This window comes from Marmota monax, unplaced genomic scaffold (assembly GCF_021218885.2).
Source record: "Marmota monax isolate L192 unplaced genomic scaffold, Marmota_monax_Labrador192_F-V1.1 WCK01_AAM20220418_F8-fsc00063, whole genome shotgun sequence".
Lineage (NCBI taxonomy): Eukaryota > Metazoa > Chordata > Mammalia > Rodentia > Sciuridae > Marmota > Marmota monax.
In genome coordinates, this window is record NW_026693726.1 from 8,633,857 (window position 1) to 8,658,544 (window position 24,688).

Here is a 24,688-nt window from a genome sequence, read left to right on the forward strand (position 1 = left end):
TAGGGGAAATGTTCAAGTGACTGCATCACTCAACACAATTTAAACTTTATTACTTAAGAATAGGCTGTCTTTTAATGTGAAATGTCATTTCTGCACCTTTTACCCTCAGCCTCCCTGGGAAGTGTTCCCAAGGTACTTTTCCACAGGTACTACTGATTAAAAAAGAAAAAAACCCAAAAAACAACTTTTGGGTTTTCCTTTGTTTTAAGAGTGGCACAGGTGTTGAATGACAGAATCAGGTGCAAAAGAGAAAATGAATGCAGAAGGATCTCCCCAGTACCTGACCCCAAATACTTGTACTACAGACGTGCTCCATCCTGTGATGGTTAATCTTGAGTATCAACTTGACTGGATTGACAGACACCTAGAAAACTGTTATGCACACTTCTGGGTGGGTGTTTCCAAAGATGATTGGCGTGTGGGTCAGTGATCTGAAAGGGAAAGAGCCAGCCTGAGTGTGGGTGGCACCATCCCATAGACTGGGAGCTTGGATGGAACAAGGCAGGAGGAGGATGTTCCCACGAGCTTGATTCTTCTTGAGCAGGGGAGATTTTGCTGCTTCCATCTCCCGTGGAAGCAGACTGCAGCCTTTGAATGCAGACTTGCATCAGTAACTCGCCAGCACTCCAGGTTTTAGTCTCACACTAGGGCTGTATCATTGCTCTTTCTTGTGCTGAGGCTTACAGTTTCTTGGACCAAGCAGCAACTGGTTTCCCTGGCTCTCTAGCAGGACAGTAGCCACTGTGGGATTACCCAGCTTCTGATTATATAAAACAATTGCCTTTTATATATACATTCTATTTGTTCTGTTCATCTGGAGAACCCTGACTAATAAACTATCCCAGCACTGCACAGATTTCTAGTTTATTTCCATTAACACAGTTACTCATTATTTTCTCTTTTGAGTTCAATGCGGTGTCACAGAATTTTATAGTTGGAAGGATCTGTCCTGTTAACCTCATGGAAATTTTTTTGGAGATGACAAAATGACTCTTGGAGTGGTGAATGAGCTTAACAGTCCAGGTAGACTCACCCTGCTGTTACCCTCTTGGTCATTCCTAAGGATTTTGTGGAAGAGGCACAGTCTAAGTTTCAGTCTGGGTTGGGCTCTGCAGGCCTTGTTCCCCTCTAGGGTGTGGGGACAATTGTGGGGTCCCACAGCTTCCTATGCACCCATTGGGAGAAGGTACTTTTGAGGTGCTCAGAGAGACATGTGCTTCCAGCTTGCATTGTGCAATGGGTACAACTCAAAGACAGCTCACATCCTTGATAAGGACAAGTGGGGAAACTGAGTGACCCAAAAGAGAGGACTAGTGAAACTTGGTGATGTAAAGAACAATGATGTAGTGGTAACAGCAATCATGATTTTCTAAGCATTTCAATGTAAACACTTTTTCAGCCAAAGTAAATGACTCTACTCAGGGGTATTTTTCAACTTTGGAATCACACACAGGGACTTTAGTGAAAAAAATCTGGGATAGAACCTGGAAATGTTTTTAACCACACACCAAGGAACCACATTTAATGAAATACAGATCATGACAGGAGATTAAAGACCAAACCTAATTACACAGTACACATGTGTGTCAGTCCATTTGGGTTGCTGTGATAACACAGTGTAGATAGGCTGGTTTATAAACAACAGAAATTTAATTTTCAGTTCTGGAGCTTGGAAGTCTAAGATCAAGGAATTAGCAGATCTGGTGTCTGGTAAGGACTGTTTCCTGGTTCACAGAGAGTGTCTTTGCACCCATGAGTCACATGGTAGAAGAGGGCAAGGCAGCTCTTGGGGGCTTCTCTAATCCCATTTAGGAGGGTTTCACCCTTGTGATCTAATCACACCCCAAAGACCTTACCTCTTAAAACCATAACCTTGTGGGTTAGGAGTTCAACCTACGAATTTGAGGGAGGGGAGACACAAGAAAATTCAGACTACATATGTGCAGGAGGTGGAGAGTGAAAAGGGAGGGAATATGAATTTTCTCCACAGTAATAGCACTCAGTCTTCAGAGATGGCAAGGAATGCCTTTGTGTAGGAAATTCCAGCAAAAACTTAAATGTCTACACAAAGCCAGCAATGCCTACAGTTTTAAAGGTCTACCTTGAAATATGATTTCCTTTACCCTAAATTCACCTGTTTCCTAAAACTGGAGAGAGAAACTAATAGCACTGGCATCTCAGCTGGGAAGACTAAAGTTTCTAAAGCATTTTTTTTTCTTGTGGCTACACATAACTTAGAAACCAGATTTGACTGTTATTACAGTGGCCCATAGTTTTGTTAAACCTCAGCTATATTTGGCACTCTAGCCATCCATAAATTGATTTCCCAGTTCCAAGCCCTACTAATCCCATAATGCACCTCAACTGGCCTTAATCCCAATTCTCTGTTCAGGTAAGAGCCATTTCCTCATCTTCCCAGACAGCTGATTCATACCATTTGATGGTTCACTTTTCTTTTCAATGCCAAATTCATTTAACTCCTATTTTTGAAATTTCTCTTAAAATTGAATTCTTGCAGAAAGTCTTTCTTTTGGGGCTGAGGGCATGAGCTAGCTCAGTGGCAGAGCTCATGCTTACATGCAAAACCCTGAGTTCAATCCCCAGCACCAAAAAAGCCAAACCCAACCAAAAAAGAAAAAAAAAAAAAAGAACAAACAAACAACAAAAGACAACATTCTTTTGAAAAGTAAATCATAGCCCAAATCATTCTTACTTACCTATTTTTCTTACTACTGTTTTTTATTCCATTTAAAGATCTATGTTTTTCGAAGTTTTTTATTCAACTCTTCCTTATCCCTGAGCCTAACTCCCAGCTGGTTCTTTTAAATATTTCTTCTGTTGTTTAACTGATTATATCTAAATAATTTATTGGCATTACTATTCTTGAAGGTTAACAATCCAACAAGTTGATGCCTTTCTCTTTTCCCTCTTTTCTATCCTTGTGATACAGTTCATTTCTCAAATCTTTCATTCATCTGGGTAAATTCACATTCAGATTTTAAAATATTATGACAATGAAGTATCCTTCACACTTGACTTGAGTTGTAAATGATCACACTTTGTGTCACATGCATTTTTAAAAAAATTCTGCCCTTTTGTTGGCTTAATTTTCTAATACTTAACACTGTTTCTTCATCAACTCTGAAACTGTAATAAAAAAAAAAAAGGCCTGTTGAGCATGTCTAATCCAAAAATCTGAAATCTAAAATGCTCTAAAATCTGAAAGGGTTTTGTAGCAGGAGGAAAACTTTATACCATGAAAATGTATTATGCAGAAAATTATTTACAATAACATATAAAATTATCATATGAAAAATAAATATATTTTGTATTCACATTTGTGTCCCATCCCCAAGATATCTCATCATGCATATGCAAATAAAATCTCCAAATCTGAAATACTTCTGGTTCCAGACTCTTGATAAGAGCCACTGCACCTGTATTTTCACCCTTTGCTGAAGAAATCATATAGTCTATTACTTTCTTTCTTTTTCTGTTTTTCTAAATGGACCCTCCAGTAGCTAACATGTTTTACTATAATGTGGAACAGTGGCTCTCTGGGCTTCACAGAACTTGCCTTGGCCTCTGGTATTGGGATTTCTAACTATTCAAGTCTAGTTTCTGAGAAAGAACACATGACTGGTAAAATTGCATTTCTGAAAACATCTGAAACTATTCTTATGTGATTGAAAGTTTGACCATGAATGGGTAGGTGTTCAGGTAGTAAATTTATTTACCTAGTTTTAAAATCTCATTATAATTTTTTTTTGTTATATAGTGTGATTATCATTTTATTTTTATTTTTTAAAATAAAAAATAAAGATTGAATATATTCAAAGTATACAATGTGGTGCTTTTTTACATGTATAAAATGTGCAATGATTGCCATAATCAAATTAATAATTAACACATAGTTCACTATCCACACTGTACCTTCGATCCCTAGAACGTGTTCCTCTTATAAGCGAAAGTTTGTACTCTTTGGCAAACGTCTCCCCATTTTACCATGCTTATCCATGGCACCTACTGTGCTATTCTCTGCTTTGACTTTCTTAAGATTCCACATTTATGATCACACAGTAGTTGTCCGTCTGAGTTTGGCCTAGAATATACTCCAGGCTCATCCAGGTTGTTGGAATGGCAACACCTCCTTCATAAATGTTGACTAGATAGTGTTCCACAGTGTGTATGTACCACTCATCTGTGACATATAGGTTATTTCCATATTGTGGCTATTTTGAGTAATTCTGCAATGAACAGGGAGGTGAAGACATATGTTTGAGATACTGAATTATTACTGTTGGATATATACCCAGAAGCAGGATTTCTGAATCACATGGTAGTTCTATTTTTACTTTTTTGAGGAACCTCCTCACTATTTTTCACAGTGGCTGTAGCAATTTATATTCCTCCCAACAGTGTAAAGTGTTCTCTTTTTTCCACATCCTTGCCAACACTTGTTACCTCTTATTTTTCATAGTAGCCACCCTAACATGTGTGAAGTGATGTCTCACTGTGGTTCTGATTTGCATTACCTTGATTAGTGATGGAGAGCATTTTTCATATATTCATTGGCCATCGGAAGAATGTCTATCCAGGTCCTTTGCCCATTTTTAAATCAGATTTTTTTTTTTTTTTGCTATAGAGATGCAAGAGTTCCTTACATATTTTAGATAGGAATTCCTTTTCAGATGTTTAATTTTAATCTTCTCCCATTCCATTGGTTGCCTTTTCATTTTGTTGACTGGTTTCTCTGCTGTGTAGTAACCTTTAGTTTGACACAGACCTGCATATTTTTTATTATTATTATTATTATTATTATTATTATTAGTGGTCATAACTAAAAATCATTGCCAAAACCATGTCTTATTTAACTTTGAGAGCAGAACTGTATCGCATTGCAAATTTTAGTGCTACTATTGGGAAAAATGGTATCTTTTGGATTCCTCTTTATTTTTCTTTTTTTCCTTTTTGGTCCTTCTAGAGGATCTCTTTTTTTACAAAATTTTTTATTGATTTTTTTTAAATGACAGTGGAATGCATTACAATTCTTATTATATATATACAGCACAATTTTTCATATCTCTGATTAAATATAAAGTATGTTGACACCAATTCGTATCTTCATATATGTACTTTGGGTAATAATCTCTAAAAGTCAGATTTTGCCACTTATTAAACTGGTAATTTTGGGTAAGGTACCTAATGCTGTGCTTTAAATTTCTCATTTAAAAAGTTTCCCTCAGAGGTGAGAAGACTAAGTGTGCCAAGAGGACATATGCTATATACAAATACTGCACAGCCATGATGAAAATAATGAGAATTGTAAATTTTTCTCTTTCTGACATCCTGAAATTCAATGCAACGTGTTTTAGTATAAGGACCAGATACCCACTGGTGCTCCTTAACATGGAAATACACATTTTTTCCCCTGGCCATTTTCTAGGATTATTTCTTTAATATTGTCTTCTCTATTTCCCCCTATTCTCTCTGCAACTGCTTTTATTTGTATTCTGGACATGTTACATTGAGCCTCTAATTTTCCTATTTTTCATCTTTACCTTTTTTATTTTTCCTTCTGGTGGCTTTTCCTGACATAGCTTCTAACAACACTAATAAATTTTATTTCTGCAGATTCCAAGAGCCCTTTCTGGGTCTTTGTTGGCTCCCCTTTGTATTCTTACTACTTTTTTTTCTATTCTTGTTTTATGGGTATACTATCCCTTCTTATTGCTCTGAGTACCTTCGAGGTATTATTTCAAGTTTGCCTTTGTTCCTGTATTTTCTGTTTCCCTAAATTACAGCATTTCTTTTGTTTCTTTTGTTCTTTGTTGTTTATGCTGAAGATCTCCTCAATCCTTGGTGATGCTTAGGTAACAGTTCTATAAAAATGAATAAGCCATTGGTCATCTTGTGTGAAATGGCAGGGTCTGTGATTGATGGCCACATTGTCAAGCCAGATTTTTTTACTGGGTACCCTAAAAAGTCAGTACAGACAGCCCTATTCTTTGAGGCCATGCAACTTCTTCAGTGGTCATAATCCTGGATCCCTTAAATTCCTTCATCGGAATCCCCTCTGCAATGACTCTGGTTTCTGCTTTCTTAGAACTGACAAATCAGATAATTGTGGTTTCCATTTAAAAAAAAAATGACAGACACTATTCATCTATTGTTGTCTCTCTCCCACCATTTAAAAAAGTTTGATCCATTTTTATTTTTTTTTTACTGTCACTTAAAGTGAGGGTTTTATATATGGATATGTTAAATGCATACATTTAATTTCATTTAATTCTTCTTTACCTATATTTTCTATATATCTCTAACTGCTTTTTCCTGTTTATCTTTTTTATTTCTAGACTAGAAGTATCTTATAATATGTAAATCAACTTCTTAGTGGACTTTAGAGACAATTATATGCCTGCAAAGTCCTTTATCAATCTCTCAAATACATCTTTAAAAGATCACTGAACTCAAAGTAATGTTTCACATGATAAATAGGTAATATATATATATATTATAGAGAGAGAGAGAGAGAGAGAGAGAGCGCACCAGTGAGCAGTGAAGAAATAGTTTCAGCATCATATTTCACATTTTGAATCAAACTCTCTAATCTGTGTATTGATTTACTGTCAACCTAATTTTTTTTTTTGCCTCTTGGGCTATATTCTTTACTTGTACCTCTTAGTTGGTATACCCTAACTCCATGAGATGCTTAGGTGATGATAAAATGATTATAATGCTTCAAGCTTGACAAAAAGTCACTTTAATTTTGTTCTAATCAATCAAAATTGGTCTAACTGAACTTTAAATATTTTCTTCTATGAAGGGACACTTCTGTTGAGGCAGTAAGTGTGGCACACTGCTAAGAGAGGAGGACTACTAATGAAAGCCACCAATGGTATTAACTGGCTAAACCAAGAGTAACAAAACAACACAGACTGAGTGGCTTAAACAACAGCACTTTTATGCCCTCACAATTTGGGAGGCTAGAAGTCCATGGTCAAGGTGCTGGAAAATGTGGTTTCTTTTTTTTTTTAATATTTATTTTTTAGTTGTAGTTGGACTCAATATCTTTATTTATTTTTATGTGGTGCTGAGGATCGAACACAGGGCCTCGCACGTGCTAGGCGAGTGCTCTACCACTGAGCCACAACCTCAGCCCAGAAAATTTGGTTTCTTTTGAAGCCTCTCTCCAGAGCTTACAGATGGCCTTATTCTCACTTTGTCCTCACATGGCCTTTTCTCTGTGGGCATGCATTCCTGGTACCTCTCTGTGATTTCAAACTTCCTCTTATAAAGGACTCCCACCAGGTAGGATTAGGGCGCTCATCATAATGGCTTCTTTTAAACTGCTTCTTCTTAACTGCCTCTTCAAGCCTGTCTCCAAATACAGTTACATTCTGAGGTACTGGGTGGGGGTTAGGGTTTCAACAGTTTGGGGGAGACATAATTCAGCTCATAAGACTAAAAACAGATTCAAATTAGAACCAGCTCCAGCTAAGAAAGCAAACAGCAGATGGAAGAGGACCAGAAATAAATTTACATCAACATGGGCAAAAGTAAATTTATAGGAGCAAAATAAAACATGGTTATGGGGAAAGGTTTTTAACGTGTGTGCAAACATCATACAAGAACTCAGAGGGCTGAGAGTAATAAAAGCGAGATCACGTCTTAACTATGTTTGATTAGCTGTAAGAAAAACGGAATGAATATCACATAGACACTGGCAGTTGACAGAAAATTCCTGAGATATGTAGGTACTTTGACAGGTCCTGAGTCTACGTTAAGGGAAGGTACGTCATTAAAGACTACTGTGGGCAAAATTTATGCATAAAATTGAAGTGCGAATGAATGACTAAAATGTCACTTCAATACAATATAATACCAAATTGTACTTAACTGACTAAGAATATGCTTGTAATTCATTACTATTTTAGAAATTATATAGTTTGGTTTTGAGAGATTATTTTATCTTAATTATGTTAGGAATTACATATCTTAATTTTCAGAGATAAAATCAGCTTGCTTAAATCCTAGCCAAAATGTGCCTCTCCAGCATGCTAAGAACAGAGGCAGCCATGCATCCTGCTTTAGAAATGGTACCCCAGGGTGGGGTCATCCCCCTGAGTGAGGAGCTGAGGCTACAGAATCAGAGCAAACACTTCAGTAAGCACAACGCTTTCCCAGAAAATTCTCTTTGCAGTAATTTTAATAAAACCTCTAAGGAAATTAGTAGCATTAAAGGAACAATCTCTATCTGGTCCTGATGCATTTTGATCAGCTCTCCTTGTTTTTCCAAGCTTGAATATAAAGATCAAAGAAAGCAGCTGACATTTCTTATTGTGGAAATAAACCAAGACCACTCAAATGAGAAAAAGCAAAGGCTATTTACTCTAAGCTTGCTGCAGCAAAGAAGTCAGACACAGTCACCTGTGTTTTGGCAAAGATTCAAAGGCAGGAAGAGTGGGTAGTTTTTGTACTAGCAGAAAGGGAAGGTTGTGTCCTCCACAGAAGCTGTTGGCCTGAGGAGGCTGGAGACACCTAACAGTGGGACCTCCTATGTGATGGTTTAAGGGTGCATTGCACATGTAGTTTGCTCAGGTTGTTAAGTTGGGACTGTGGACAAAAATCAGGGCAGCTGTCATTTATTAATTAAATCCTAGCCAGTTGGGGCTGATTACTACAGAAGTTATTATTCAGCTTCCTTGATTGTTACTAGAGATTGTGGTCTGGCTTCCTACAATTCTGACGTCGAGCAGGCTGGTTCCCTTGGCTGTTGGTTGTAGACAGCAGATGTGTTTCCTGGGCAGGTTCCTGGGCCACAGCTCTCTTTTTATATATGGTCTGGCCATTGTCCCTTGGTGTTTTTAGTCTCATTCTCCTTTCTAAAGAAAAAAATACAATAAGGGGCATCTTGGACTGGAGCATGAGAGGAGTCTTATAGAACTGAATTTTGTTCTTTTTAGACAGTGGGAGAAAAAGGATTTCTTCACCTGAGAGAAAGGAGAAAATACAGGCTACATTGCCAGGAGACCCAACCTGAGGGCTGTAAGCACTCAGATGGCAAATGAGACCCATTTTTTTCTGATTAGTCCAGATGGGTAGGAAGGCCAATGGATATATTAGTCAGAAGGAGGTATAAGGGGGACACCAGGTTGGATTCCCTTCCATCCTACCTCTTGGAAAGAGTGTACTGAACTACGTCCTAAAGAAATGACATCTCTGAGCAGAAACCCAAAGTCATTGATCTCAAGGGGGTGAAAGAACCTGATTGGGAGACTTCCTGAGTATATATAAAAACAAATATCTTGATGAACAGATACACAAGCAGATATGTATGTGGTTATGTATACGCCATTGATCTGTGCATAAGTATGTTAAAACACAGATCATGAGCTACCTCATTAAACATTTTTGAGCCCCAAATGGAATACCAGTCTACAGGTTCAGTTTGCAATTATTCTGAGATATCAAACACTGTACTGTGAGTTTCCAAAGAGGGTCACAGATAAAATGCCAATGTGTAGTCATTTGGTTTTTCATATTGATAAATACTGAGAACTTACCAATTTTGCTGGGAGAAAGAAAATAAATGGTCTTTTAGTTTGAAATAACTCAAAGAATATCAAGTATTTTGTTCTTTTGCTCTATTGCCATAATTGGCATCATATGGCATTCTATGATCTCAATTTAGTAAGGCTGCACACCTAAATAGCACACAGAAACATCCAACGTGGTGGTTTTGTTTAGTTGATATTTTGCTTTGTTTGCCTCATTAAAATCTTGGAATTGAAAAGGAACTGGGATAATTATTCTAAACATAGAGGTATAGAAAGTGAGGCTCACTTATATTTGCCCAAAATATCAGTGCTGACAGCAAAACTAATTTCCTTCTCATTGTGGGATCCCATTTCAAAAGTTCACTTTTAAATCATAGTTGTCAAATTCTGGACTCCCATCATTGTTTTGTGAAAATATCACTAGAATCCCAAAAGTTCAAAGTTTGACATTGAAAAATAAGATTAAACTATTATGTTAAGCTTAAGGAATTGCTTTTAGCACTTCTTTATACCATGATATTAATTTTATGTAAAACTGCTAATCCTCTTAATTTACAGCTTGATTCCACTGTAAATGTGACATTTTTGCTTCTTTATCAATCCATTTCATTTCAAAAGCAATCCATTGAAAACATTCAAATATTTAATCACATGGAAAGAAATGTTGAACCACTAATGTATTACTGCATAAGTCCTATTTTTGTCCAGGTGAAGTTATTCATACACAGTGGATTTCTTAATTAATAAAAACCATAGTGCGGAGGAAAATGACAGAGAGTGCTATTCTAATCAATCATTCCTATGCACTCTGTCACATCACTGGCAAAGTATTGCTGGGCACTTCTCCAGCTGTAATAAAAGTGCAATATGAAGAAAGGCAAATTTATATGTGATGTTATTTGTTTACATCAGACCAGCTGCTCTGAAGAGCTCAGAAAACAGAATTCCAGACTTTTCCTTTTTTTTCCCCAGTGACAAATGCAAAGAGTTAGGAAGTAGGAAAAGCAATTGCACAGTGGTTTCTTTTTCTTCCTTTCTCCCTCCCTCCTCCCCTCCCTTCCTCACTCCATTCCTTTCTTCCTTTCCAGGGATTGAGCCCAGGGCATTCAACTACTGAGACACATCCCCAGCCCTTTTTAATATTTTATTTAGAAACAGAATCTTGCTATGTTGCTGAGGCTCTGGCTCTGAACTTGCAGTCCTCCTGCCTCATCCTCCCTAGCCACTGGGATTCAGCCCTGCCTATACTGTGGTCTGTATGTATACAAGTTCCATCTAAATTGGCCATGAAATAACATGGATCAAACAGTTAATCTCAAAAAAGGAAGAGCAACACACTTAATGTATGATGGCTTTTCTTTAACTGCAAGGGATCATTTCTACTTCCAACCCAGCAAAGAATTTAATCTTTTTTTTTTTTTTTTCAGTTTCAATGGTAAATACCCTCAAGGCAATCAACACTTTGATATTTGTGATTTGAACAACAAACTACTCATTTCTAATGAAAATAAGCCCCAAAGGGAAAACTCCACTGAAATATTTTTCTCCAATTTCTTTCATTGAGTTGCATAACACCCAGTGCTAGAACTGCAGAATTATAAGCTACACAATGAAGAACAGTGAAACTTGACAAAAGGGGAAAAAAAAAAAAAAAACCCAGAGGACATCTACTGAACACTGTTCCATGCCTCCAAGAAAACAGCACTCTGCTGAATGGAAATGTGCTATCCATGGTAGTTAACACTCACTTAACAGCCAGAATCTGCATTATTATTCTAAAAGTATTTTTGGCCAAACCTGGCAGCTGGGAGATCTAGATTTCTATTTTAAGATATCAATGGTTGGATGATGATGCATGGTTTGGAATATTCAAATCTGTAATTTGGTAATGAAAGAATATCCTCATATGCAAGTGTTTGTCAACTAAATGGTCAACAGGCCCTGGATTCCTCACACAACTGGCTCTCTGTACATCACAGTAATTATTGGCAAATGGTCACCTTGACATGACTCTCTTTTTAAAAAATCCTAATGGTACAATATTACCATTTCTGTCAATAAAGGTAGTTAACAAAGTAAAATACTATCACATAGCCCTGAGTTTTAAACATATGATGTCACACAGGCTGAGATATCAAGATGCTGGGAACCCTGTGATTAACACCCTGGCCTTACTGTTCTTAAATAAAGCTTGAAACAGGCAGAGCTAAAATCAAGAAGCTCAACTAAATAGAATTTTGAAATACTTGGTTAGCAAAAAAGGAGGACATAAGACCTAAGAACAAACAACTTAATGGTTTTTAGTATATTCAGAAGTGTATGACCAACAACATTACTTAATTTTGAAACATTTTCATTACCCCAAAAAGTAACCCCATAACCATTGTTACTCTCTTTTACCCCAATCTTTCACACCCTGGCAAAATTCTCTTTATGGATTTGCCTACATAGGACAGTTCAATCATGAAATATGTGGTCTTTTGTGACTGGCTTCCTTCACTTAGCATCATGTTTTTAAGGTCCATCCACATTCCACCAAGAATCAGTGCTTCATTCCTTTTTACTGTAATTGTGTAAATATGCCATATTTGTCTATTGATTTATTCATCATTTGGATGGATATTTTGGATAGTTTCCACTAAATTAATTTCAATACTATGCAGAGAGAGACCTCCACCTCTTCCACCATGTGAATACACAGACAGACAACACCATCTACGAACCAGAAGCAAGCGCTCAACAAGAGAGAGAAGGCACCATATGTGTAACAGAAAGGAAGCCCTCACTGGCACTTTGGATCCTGGATTTTGCTGCCTCCAGAATCCCAAGGAATATATTTATATTGCTCATAAACCACTCAGTTAATGGCATTTTTCCATAGCATCCCAAATGGACTCAAGACCCTGACCATTTATACAATTGGAAAAGAATAGCAGTCAGGAGTTTACATGGTAAGTTAATTTCACATTCAATGCTAATGTTCCTGTACAGCTGAAGATAGAACACAAAGAAGTGTTTGGGTCGAATAGTTGTAAAAGAATATTTCACAACAGATGACTCACAGCAAAGACGACTTCTTAGAAAATGAATGAAGAGGGTTGGGAGCGGAGAATGCAGAGAACAATATTTGGGTCCAAGTGCACACATCCTGAACTGTCAGCTTCCTTTTCAACTTCCATTTTGCCTCTTCCTTCTTCTTAATAGAACCCTGACTTAGTTGGAATGTCCCTCTGCCCCCTGATAAGCCATTCAATTGAAAAGAAGCTGATCCTTTCCTGGCTCCCAGGCCATGACCTGTTGGCTGGCTTAAGGATTCCCTCAGAGCCCCTTGCCAGTAGCTAATCCATAAATTGACTGAGATTGGATGAGACTGAAGAAAATACTGCTCCTACGTTGATGGAGAGATATTCTCGCTTTCTTCCTGGAAGCCTGTTGCCAGCTACTACTTGGTGTCCCAGACTCCTTTGTAACAGTGAGTGCCACAAGACATGGTAATTAATGATAAGAAAGGGTCTCCTAGGGGGTTTCTGACAGGCAGTCAGGACTGGGATGGTAGTTCAACAATGCTATCAAACTGCTGGCAACCTTCTTGCAGTAAGCCAGCACAGGAGGAAGTGTAGAGCCAAGAAAATCTCCCCCCATTATACTACCCCCAGGTCTGCCCTACCATTAGGCTTCTATTTATGTGAATCAATAAAGTTCTTAGTTGTTGGAGTCAGGTTTGATTTTCATTTCTGTTGCTTGAATTTGGAAGCATCCTAAAATCTATAGCAGGGAAGCAAACTCGCAAAGAGACGTGAAAGAAATGGGGGAGGACAATCAAGAGAGTTCAGTGTGATCTGATCTGAGGGAAGATGGTCTTTGACAAAGGAACAGAATCACTGAGAGTTCCAAGTGCAGCAGATTTATCAAGGAAGTGCTATTCCTATGCAATTCCTACTCTGGGTATGAAACCTCTTAAAATTAATCTTTATATTTAGTCATCATATCATGGTTTTCACCTCTTTAAAGTATTCAAAGTCTAAGTGATGGCAACCTACTTTACAATTGGTTGAGATAATTATAAAGTATGTTTTTATAATGAAATATAGAATAAACGTGATCAAATAAGACTGTTTCATTGTAAGTGCATTGAAACTTCTTTTCTCCAAGTAGAACAATTAATCAGTGAAGTTTTATAAGTCTTATAAGATGTTGTTTCACAAAAATATTGTGAGAAATTTTAAACATATACCCAAAAGTGGGAAAAAGAGTATAAGAATGTCCACATCTCTATCACCCTGATTCTAGAATTCCCAATGGTTTGCCACTCCTGTTCTTCCCTCCTGTTTCCCTCACATGTAAAATGAACTGTTTGAAATCAATAACATTATCTTCCACAAACACTGTATAAATATTCTATAATATTATCTTCTACAAACCATGCATAAATGATAGATTTCTAGGTCAGAATACAGAAGCCCATCTAACACTTAGGGTACGTGACATTTCTACATTTTGAATAGAAGATGGTATTATTAAAACAACGAGTAAAATTAACAATGAGTCCATTGATGAATCTAAGAATAATGAGCTAAAGTAAACTTCTGACCATACTTACCCAAATCACAAATAGTCAAAAGTTCAGATTTAGCCTACCAACATAAAAATTTTCCATTTTTATAGTTATTAAGTTGTTAAGAGTTACTTAGTTTCCCTATCCTACATATCTGCCACAACATTTTCTAAAAATATTTATAACTTTTTTCTTTCCATAGCCTCAGGATCAGTGGTTCTCAAAGTGTGGTCCAGGGACACCTGGTGGTTCTCTAGACTCTTTGAGGGGGATTGGAAAGATCAAAACTTTCCAAACTAAGAAGATGTTCTTTTCTCTTTTTATGTTCATTTGAGCACAGATACACAGTGGAACTTTCTAGAGAACACATGATATATAATATCAATGTTCTAGTGTTTATGTGAAGTAAATGTGAGAATATTCCCAGTTTCTATGAACCAAATATTTAAAAAAGATTTGTAAAAATATACAACAATTCTAATAATCTCACTATATTTTGTGTTGAAAATGTAATTATTTTGTAAAAATGTTATTTATAATAATATGTAATGATGTTATTGGTATTTTTAAAGAATTCATACATAAAATGATATTTTATTTGTCTTAATTTCTAAAGATTACATGGGTAGATATAACCTATATAAACAAAAAAATTCTTTGCTGAATAATTTTTAAAAGCATGTGGGAGTCTCAAGACTAAAAAGTATGAGAACTACTGTTCCAGATAAATTCCCTACTTTATCCTATAGATGATACCTTTAGCTAATGGGATGAAGAGATTCTTTTTCTACTATTTTTTGAAAATATTACTGGGAATAAAATGCATCTTCTTCATGACATTTCTTTCCATGATTACCATTCTGATTTTGAGCAGGAAATAGGCAAGAGATTAGGTGAGGACAATACCTAAGTCAACACTCACCTTCACTAATTCTGTGTAGCCTGTCTCTCTTGGGGTCCACCATGGCTGGGCTCTCAAGCCATTCACATTATAGAGCGAGCGTTGCCAGACGGATGCGAAATGTCCTCTCTTGTGCCCGAGCTCATACCACTTGTATGCCTGAAAGAACAGCAAGACTGTGCTCAACACTACTCTGAATGAAATGAAGGACTGAATCATCTCTTAGTTTTACAGTGCACTTATACAGCACTAAATCAATTGCAAGTTGAAAATATATTTAAGCCACCTAATCTATAGAACATTGTAGTTTAGCAACAGAGTTCACTGTAAAGTGTTGGCTGATCCTCTTTGAGGTTTCATGGATGACTGGGATCTGCAGTTGGCTGTCATCACCTGTCATTGTGAGAGGTATTATACTACACATCTCTAAGCTGGGAAAAGATCAAATTTGAAATAGAGTTTTACTGAATATATGTGGCTTTTACATCATTATAAAGTTGAAAAATCTTGAGTCTACCCACCTTAAGTTGAGGACTCTCTGTGCTTTGAGAGATATTTAAATAAAGAACTTGTCTGTTAAGTACCCAACTCTGTTCAGATCTGGTGAAAACATTACTATTGAACTGAGTTTCTGATTATGACCTTTTAGTGTAAATGAACACATGTATTTTATTTTCACTCAAGCTGTAAGCTCTGTGAATACTGGATGTTTCATTTCCCCACTCATTTTGTCTCCCCTGAGTGTCTAGCACACTCCAGGACTGTTTATTGAACAGATAAGTAACTTAAGACACCAGAGTGACAATGGTTATATTTTTAGTTTTCATTCATTAGTTCTGTTACTGTTTCCTTTAAAAGGAATAGTCTAAGACTTTAATGTTTACTTCAAAGACATTTGCATTTACTGAATTGGGGTGCTAAAATGGATAATGATTTCTTTTCATGTGTACTTTCTTTCCATGTCCATATTTAAGGAAGCTACTCCATCTACCCCAGGGTAACAGAGTATAAGCTCCCCACTAAATTAAGTACACAGAAAGGAGACATTGTTCTGAGTTGACAAAAAAATATAATGATATCCCATTTTCTATTTTTAAGAGGGAACTTTTGTTTCTAATAAATATATTTTTCTGCCATAAGGGATAACATTTGTGGCTCTAGGGTGGTTGTAACATGATACAACTGACCTCCTAGAAGACTAGCTCAGGGACGGTTGTGGAATGCCTTGCTCCATATGGCTCCTCTAAATGATCCCCAGGCCAGCCATATGCTCTCAAGTGGCCCTCCTACATGCTGCCCCTCCTCCGATGCACACTCCATGTCTTTGACATGGAAGGTTTTCCTAGTGGTACACTGAATATTATCCTCTCTATTTCTACGAGTCTGATCTAGTGATCACTTTTGAAGAGTGTATATTCTGATCAATGTATATTCTGATCAATAAAAAAAGCATTTAGTATCAACTTGAATATATTCTTTAAAAAACTATGGATCTTTTATATCTCTAGATATAAAAGTATTAATATTTAAAAGCATATAAATATTCATATTTCAAATTTTTCTTCCTAAAAAAGTAAAAGGTGATAGTAATGCTGCCTTATGTTTTCAACAGCACTTTACAGTTTACTTTTATATGTGTAATGTCACTTGATATGTCCAAATATTCCATCTTAAAAATGTTAAAATCAAGGTTTATAAAGGTTAAATATCTGTATTAGAATTCACAGCTCCTGCCAGTTTGTTTAACTCTCCATCTATATTAGTATTATTTAAAAAAGCTATCAAGAAATGTTTTTATTTAATTATCTTTCTCATTAATGTCTCAAATTAAACACACATACTAATCATTGTTATATATTTTCCTTGATGTACATGTAAGTTGTAGAAGAGTTTCTTTAAAAATCAGAAAGTTAAAATGGCTGATTATCGTAGGTTTAAAAAAAGAAGAAGAAGAAATTCCATTTACCTTTGAGGTTAATTTGACTGTGTGATTTTGTCCAATTTGAATTTAGGATATTATTTCCTAAGCCATTTGCTTTTTGGTGTTAAAGTGAACAGCAATATTAAGTATAGTCAATGATATTTTGGAAAGTTTGACAACCCATTCAATTTTGAGTCATCAGCCATACATTTTAGGGACTAGGCATAAGTCATTACAGGAAAACCAAAAAAGCAAACAGTAGAGCTCTGGTTCAAGAGCTGCTGTGCCTTGGGTTTTCTGTCCTCACTGTGTGAATGCCTGGGGAAGTCTGTCCACTCAACAGGAGCATGTTTGTCCGGAACGTTTGTTCTGACACTTAGAGTAAGTACGCCTGTGTCAAACAGGACCCTTTGTTTTGCACTCCTCTGTCTCTTAACATTTGGGAGAAACCAAATCATGAAAATGACATGTCAGGAGTTTTCAGAAATTGCCTTCATTGATACATAGGGGATCCAAGTGAATTCCCCTTGACTGTTTTTTAAATATCTAAAATACCTTACCATAAAAATTGCTAGAAAATCAACACTCAATTTAGAAACCTCTAAAAATTTCCTCCTTACTATTTATTATCTTATCAGGAATCACATGCATCTGATCACAATTACTGAGATAGACAGTAGGGGCTGAGGATGTAGCTCAGTGATAAAGCACTTGTTCAGCATGCGTGAAGCCCCTGGTTCCATTCCTAGTACAACAAAAGAAAACAAACAAATGAAACAGACAGTAAAACCACCAGGGCTATTTTCTTAAATGGGTTTATATCAATGTCATCTCTACTTTTATGGAATTATTGCTATGTGTGGCTTTGTTTCTCATACCCATATCAACTCAGAAAAACCTGGGTCATGTCTGTGCAATGGGCCTGCCAGTGGCCTAGCTGGACCTGCTCTGTCTGTGATGTGCTATGCTGAGGGACTGGGAGACACACTCTTGATGAGAACAGCTGGCTGCAATCTGCCTATGGAGGATTATAAAGGCCAGTGTGTGAAAAGGGACTTGATTTGCACACAGGTTTTTTGAGCACAGAGTAGCCTAGAAAAAAAAGTGAGACTAAAGAAACAAACAACAGTCAGGTTCTTATAGCTGTCATTGAAGTAGCAGGTGACACTCATGAATTAACACCCATGCACAGGAAGGGGAGTGAGATGGCTGCCAAAGAGCTTAGAAAGCCAGTCCCAGTTCTTGTCCTGAATAGACTGAGTGGAGGGAGCAGAAAATCTGACTCAGATCTTGATCCTGGGAAGCTGGCAATATCATGGAATAAGAGATGGAACCTAGGGGGAAAACAGCTTAGAGGAAGACTAGTGAGTTGTCTGTGTGACATCTGTGAGATGACAATAAGCAGGCAGCAGACATGAATCTGGACCTGGAAACTGAGACTAGATAGGAAGCCAGAATGTGGATTTAGAAGTCATGGAAATCCCAGGAATCCTTGTCCACTGCAAACCCCTGTCCACTGTTACAAAGATTTTTCTAAAATCTATTTTTCAGCTATGGATTTGCTTCTTATGGTGCATCCTCTCTCAGCCAGAGCCGTGCTCCATGCATAACAACATTTAGTGTGGCTGCCTCTTGATATGCAAAATCAGAAATGGAGATTCAACACCCAGAGATATCAGAAATATCAAAAGAGGTTCTAGAGGCTTGTCTCTGTCCTCCTGTAAGCATGAGTCCTTCTGAACTTTTTAAACTCAAGAACTGTGTTGATCATTATCATATTAATGATAATTAATATGCTGTTAGAATAGTCCCACGGGTTCAAGTACCAAGCCCTTCACAAGTGGTTAGTAGTGAGTTCTTTGTCCTTGAAGTAAGGGCTGTTTTCATCTAAGATCTGAGATAAATCAGACTTCTTTTATCTATCTTTGCCCTAGACCCTGAAATGTTCAAAGATAAATTAATTAGTGACAATTATATTTACAGTAGTCAGATATGAACATTTATCCAGTGTTAGATACTATAGCAAAATCTTTCTTCTCCCTGTCATTCAAAGGAAAAATGACCATTTATATCTAAAAGAGTGAAGAAATACAAAAATGATAAGTAACCAGAAATTTCTTCTCCCTTCTTTCTCTCCACTGAATTGTCTCATTCTATTTTAGCTGACTGATCAGTAGGTTAGAGAGAGAAAGGTACAGATTAATAGAAATGTATACAGAAAACAGCATCAATTATCTAAACCACTACTACAACAAATTTGTTCATGTCTTCAGGAGGCAATTACCCCATCACAAAGCCCCTTCCTTCTCTGATCCCCCAATTGTCCAGATGGTCCTATGACTTCATTAATTTTAGAAATCTAATGCTGTGTTATCCCTAGATGACACTTTAATGCACATGTGGAATGCAACAATTACAAAGATTCAGTGCCTCACTTTGTCTTTTCATTCACTGACTCTAAAGACGGCTGAGCCTAGAACTCCTTCAACAGTGCAGGAGAGGTGGGCTTTGCCACATCATTTGTGATGAACTGTGAGAGGGCTTTGAAATTTATAGCACCAGATGTCATGACTAAAGGTCCGATATCATATTTACAGGAGCTGACAACTATACTTAAGAAAAAAGAAATACTCTCAAAGAAAACATGTAACTTTTGTAGTTACACCATTCTTTTGTGTCAATGCCTGTCATTACCCTAGCTACAAATGTTCATCTTAAACTGTATTAAATATTTCAGAAGGGAAGCTACACAATTAACCATTAGGATCAGTGTGCTCAGGGATCAGCAGAATAAAGACTGTTTTTGAAATTTCAAATAAAACAAAAATGAATCTGGACAAGCTATTAAAATATTTTTAAAATTTAAACAGTTTCAGAAACATCTCTTCATTTCACATTTTTAAAGGCACTTTTCTAAGGCACCATCTATCTACACACACACAGACATACACAAAGACACAAATACATTCAAACATGCTTTCTATCTCATGGACATAGACACACACACACACGCACACACACACACACACAAAATCACAACAATTTAGAAACCTTTCTTGTGATTATTTAGCTGATTGTTTGAAAGAAACTATAAAAGCCAAATCTCAAAAATCTTTTAGAGGATTAACCTGGAATTGTTAGGTTGTTTCAAACACAGTTTAAATAGCTAAATGGTTAAATTGTTGTTTTTAGAAGGGTATTATCAATTGCAACATTCTAGAAATGATCATGCCTACTTACACCCTCTCCTCTATTCAGGAGAACAAGAAGTCACAAACGCATTACCTCTTTATTTCCAACCCTCTGCATGGCATCTCCCAGGTGGAAATAGAATCGCCCATCATCAGTGCCTGGATCTCCAGATTCTATTCCTTCCTATAGAAAGAATAGTGTTAGTATTTGGGAAAAAATTAAATACCAGATTTAATTCCTTGACTTACATAAAATGTCCTACCTATGAAATATGGTATATCATACAGGAAAGTTGAAGAACCAAAAATGCATCTCAATACTAACATTTGGAATGAGGTTACTGGTTAATATTTACAATGCAAAAATAAAGATGTCATAAAACTAAATTTAGCATTAATATATCATTAATTAGTACTGAACAGTCCATAAAATCAATATGCTATTTTGTTTAACACTGTATGGCTACAATCATATTTTAATATTCCAAATAATATCTGTGGCTTGGTATCTCTCACATTTATTTTGCTTTCCAAATCTGACCATATGTCATCTAGTATCTTTTTATTCCTGAATCAAAATGTTTAATTTCTCATGTCTGAAGTGATGGCAGCCCAATTCAAGTAATATTTATTTCCTCTCAAAATAAATGCACTAATCTCCAGGATATATAAAGAACTCAAAAAACTTAACACACACACACACACACACACAAAAAACAACAACAACAACAAAAAAACGAATCAATAAATGGGCTAAGAAGCTAAACAGACACTTCTCAGAAGAAGATATACATTTGATCAAAAAATATATGAAAAAATGTTCAACATCTCTAGTATTTAGAGAAATGCAAATCAAAACTACTCTTAAAATTTCATCTCATGCCAGCAGAACGGCAGTTACACCATTCTTTTGTGTCAGTGCCTGTCATTACCCTAGCTGTACAATGATACAGAATGTTCAAATTCTCAAATAAGACAAGGAATTGGAATTATTTTAATAAAACTGTCCTGGCCAAATAAAACACACAAACTATTTGCAATCAGCGGGTTGCTGTTTGGAATCTGATTAGACTCATGTGAAAGAAAGGGATCACAGAAGAGGCAATTGGTGCAACCAATCTGGAAAGCAGTATGGAGATTTCTTAGAAAACTTGGAATGGAACCAACATTTGACACAGCTATCCCACTCCTCTGTCTATACCAAAAGGACTTAAAATCAGCATACTACAGTAATGGAGCCTCATCAATGTTCATAGCAGCTCAATTCACAATAAGATACCCTTCAATAGATGAATGGATAAAGAAATTGTGGTATTAAAAAGAATAAAATTATGGCAGTTGAAGGTAAATGGATGGAGTTGGAGAATATCATCCAAGTGAAGTAAGCCAATCCCAAAAAACCATCTGATAGTGGATGCTGATCCATAATTGGGGGGGGGGATGGGAAAAATGGAGAAACTTTGATTGGGCAAAGGTGAGGGAAGGCTGGGAAGGGTGCATGGGGGCATGAAAGATGGTGGAATGAAATGGACATCATTACCCTAGGTACATGTATGACTGTACATATGGTGTGACACTACATCGTTTACAGCCAGAGAAATGAAGTTATGCTGCAATTGTGTACAATGAATCAAAATGCATTCTGCTGTCATCTATACCTAATTAAATTAATTAATTATTAAAAAAAGAATAAATGCATCATGATTTTTAATGAAAATTTTAATGAAACAAATGGAAAGATTAAAGCCAATTTGGATCTTAGAAAGTAATTCTTATTAAATGATTCCTATTCTAAAACATTTAGCAGATTTCTTCCAACTCCCACACAAGGATTGAAATTGAAATTTATGTTAAAAAAAAGAGAGAGAGAAGAGAGAAAATATTAAAGCAAGAGAATGAATTTATAAAATCAAAAGAAGGACAAGTGTCAAAAATATTTAAATGTCAAGGACTTTTTTTTCTAAAAATGTGCATCTTTGAGGCCTCTTCACAAGAAACCCATTATCTTTCACTAAGAAGAAATTTTATTTGCATAATACTGAAATTTAGCAAGCAACAGGATAAACTGATTGGCACACAAACATTCTTGTTTATGAATTAACTATCCTGGTTTTTGCTTTTTTGTCTTGGAAGCTGGGAGAATACTATCAGTTCCTCCTAGGTCAAAGGAAAAGTAAGAATATTCTAAATTTGAGAAACCTGTGTGTCTGCAGGACCCTAGTAAGGAATGAACAGGTTTCCGGAGGCCCTGTGACAGCTGGGTCAGACACGGGGCGCAGGCCATCTTAAGCGGCACCACTGCTCAGTTCTGTGTCCCAGGGTTATACACCTTTTCGAAAGAGACTAGAAATCTATGCAATGTTCAAATTCTCAAATAAGACAAGCAATTAGAATTATTTTAATAGAACTGTCCTGACCAAATAAAACACACAAACTATTTGCAATCAGTGGGAATCTGACTAGACTCACATGAAAAAAAGAGATCACAGAAGTGGTGATGCTAGCCCAGAAAATGTTTTTAGTCATTCTATCAGCTATATGTTAAATATGGTAGCGACTATCCATGTGCAACAATTGAAATCAAAATTAATTAACACTAAATAAAATTTAAAATTCACTTTCTCAATCACAGTTACCATATTTTAGGTGTTCAAAGGTCACATGGTCACCATAGGAGACAACATAGACAAAAAATAGAAAGTTCTATTGCATTGTCCCTGAGTAGACCAAATGTGATTCTGGTGAATTCACAAGGATCCAGTTACACAGGTGAAAAAAAAATGTTATTTTTATTTTAATATTTTTAGCTATCAGATAGGCTTTTGGAGAGGTGTGTGACCTATTCAAACTGCACTTGTTTCTTCACTTTTTATAGGCAACAACAGCCCTATTCAGACTTGACTTAATATATAATTAACTCGTGAAAGACATGTTTACTGCATTATCCATATTTTAATATATTGTGTCAATCACTGGTGTTTACTTTTGCCACGATTTTAAAACTGTAATAGTGGGATGGGGTGGTGCATTACTGTAATCCCAACAACTAGGGAGGCCGAGGCAGGAGGATCACAAGTTCAAGTGCAGCCTAGATAACTTAGTGAGATAAGACCCTGTCTCAAAATAAAAAAAATAAAAAGGTATGGTAGTGTGGCTCAGTGGTGGAGCACCTATGGGTTCAATCTGCATTAAAGAGAGGGAAAAAAAGCAATGCTATCAGTTTCAGTTTTAGGGGTTTCTTCATAACATAAAGTCTTTTCTAAATAATCTTTGCTCACATGGTTGATACTCCTATAATTACAGTGGAGGTCCATGCTGCCTGTGAATGCCATGGTCAGAGGGTGTACATTCTGAGGATGAAAAGCCTTAGCAGTGCATGCCAATCAATCTACAAGGCATAATCAAGAGTGTCCGAATGACTCAAAAGAATCAAAAGATGAAAAGAGGAAGAGGAATGATAGTTACCTTTAAATAGGGAATGCTCTCAGCAATCTTGTTCTGTGCCTTCAGGATAAAGCCGTAATGCACTTTAGCAAAGCCATCATTAGGTGTCACATTCAGTACCTGAACTCAAAGAAAACAAAAAGCTATTGTGATAGATTACAAATTGCACAAATGACTGTCAAAACAAATTTTAATTAGTTTTGCTGTACTTGAACTGGATTATGATGTTACAGCTGAAAACACTATGACATTTTGTCTCACTGCAGTCATTAAACTTCAATGGCCCTATTTCCTCTCAACTCAATGTACTTTTCACATTTACACGAATGAAATGGCAATAACTGCTGAAGCATTTGCTTTAACAATGCAAATCAGCAAAATATGTGTCAATTTATAGGACTTCAATTTTTTTTTTAGTGAATAGGGAAAAGGGCTTTAAATTTGCTCTGTTTGAATCCAACTCTAAATGGTTATTATAGGTTGCTTTATATAATGTGCCTTATCCATTGTCTTAATTAAGAGAAAATTTATGCTTTGTATTCATACTACATAAGAAACATTTGAGTGCCCAGACTCTTAAGCACTGAAAATAAAGTTGGTGAGCAAGTACAGTATTCTGTGATAAAACCCAGGCAACTATTGAATACAAATCACATTATTGTGTGTTATATATGCATTTATTAGGATTTAGTGATAAATTATGCAAATGCTTTTAATTAAGTATTAGCAATGATAAATGAAACACCATTCAACTTATGAAGATGCTTTCACAAACTAATTTATGGAACAAGAACAAGATGAAAGTTTGAGCCATGTCGATGTACAGAAAAGATACACATGCTGCCTCTTTACTCTTGAGCCCGAGTAGGAAGAGGAAGTCACACACACCAAGGGGACCTACAGAAGGAGCATGTGCACAGAGGGGACATCACACCTTGTTGAATCCACATGGTGCACACTGCCTACACTTCAGTATTTCCAACTCAGATCAGGTCCTGAACCTCATCCATTCTTAAGTCCAGCCAACACAACCTTCAAAGCATATTTAAAATTGTTAACAATTGTCATTTCCTTCACTGCTGCTGCCCTGGTTCGGGCCTCAGCATCTTTCCCTGA

At 36.4% G+C, this 24,688-nt stretch overlaps 1 protein-coding gene across 6 annotated transcripts in view; it reads right to left on the bottom strand.

Annotated features, from left to right (window-relative positions):
- The window catches only part of Asph (aspartate beta-hydroxylase), a 216,223-nt gene that overhangs the window by 27,401 nt on the left and 164,134 nt on the right, over positions 1–24,688 (bottom strand). For all 6 annotated transcript variants that reach the window (XM_058584428.1, XM_058584427.1, XM_058584426.1 and 3 more), the window contains 3 exons: positions 23,594–23,692; positions 20,223–20,312; positions 15,038–15,175 (listed from right to left, as the gene is read on the bottom strand). In XM_058584428.1, coding sequence (XP_058440411.1) covers positions 15,038–15,175; positions 20,223–20,312; positions 23,594–23,692 — 327 coding nt within the window. The remainder of the gene's footprint in view (positions 1–15,037; positions 15,176–20,222; positions 20,313–23,593; positions 23,693–24,688) is intronic.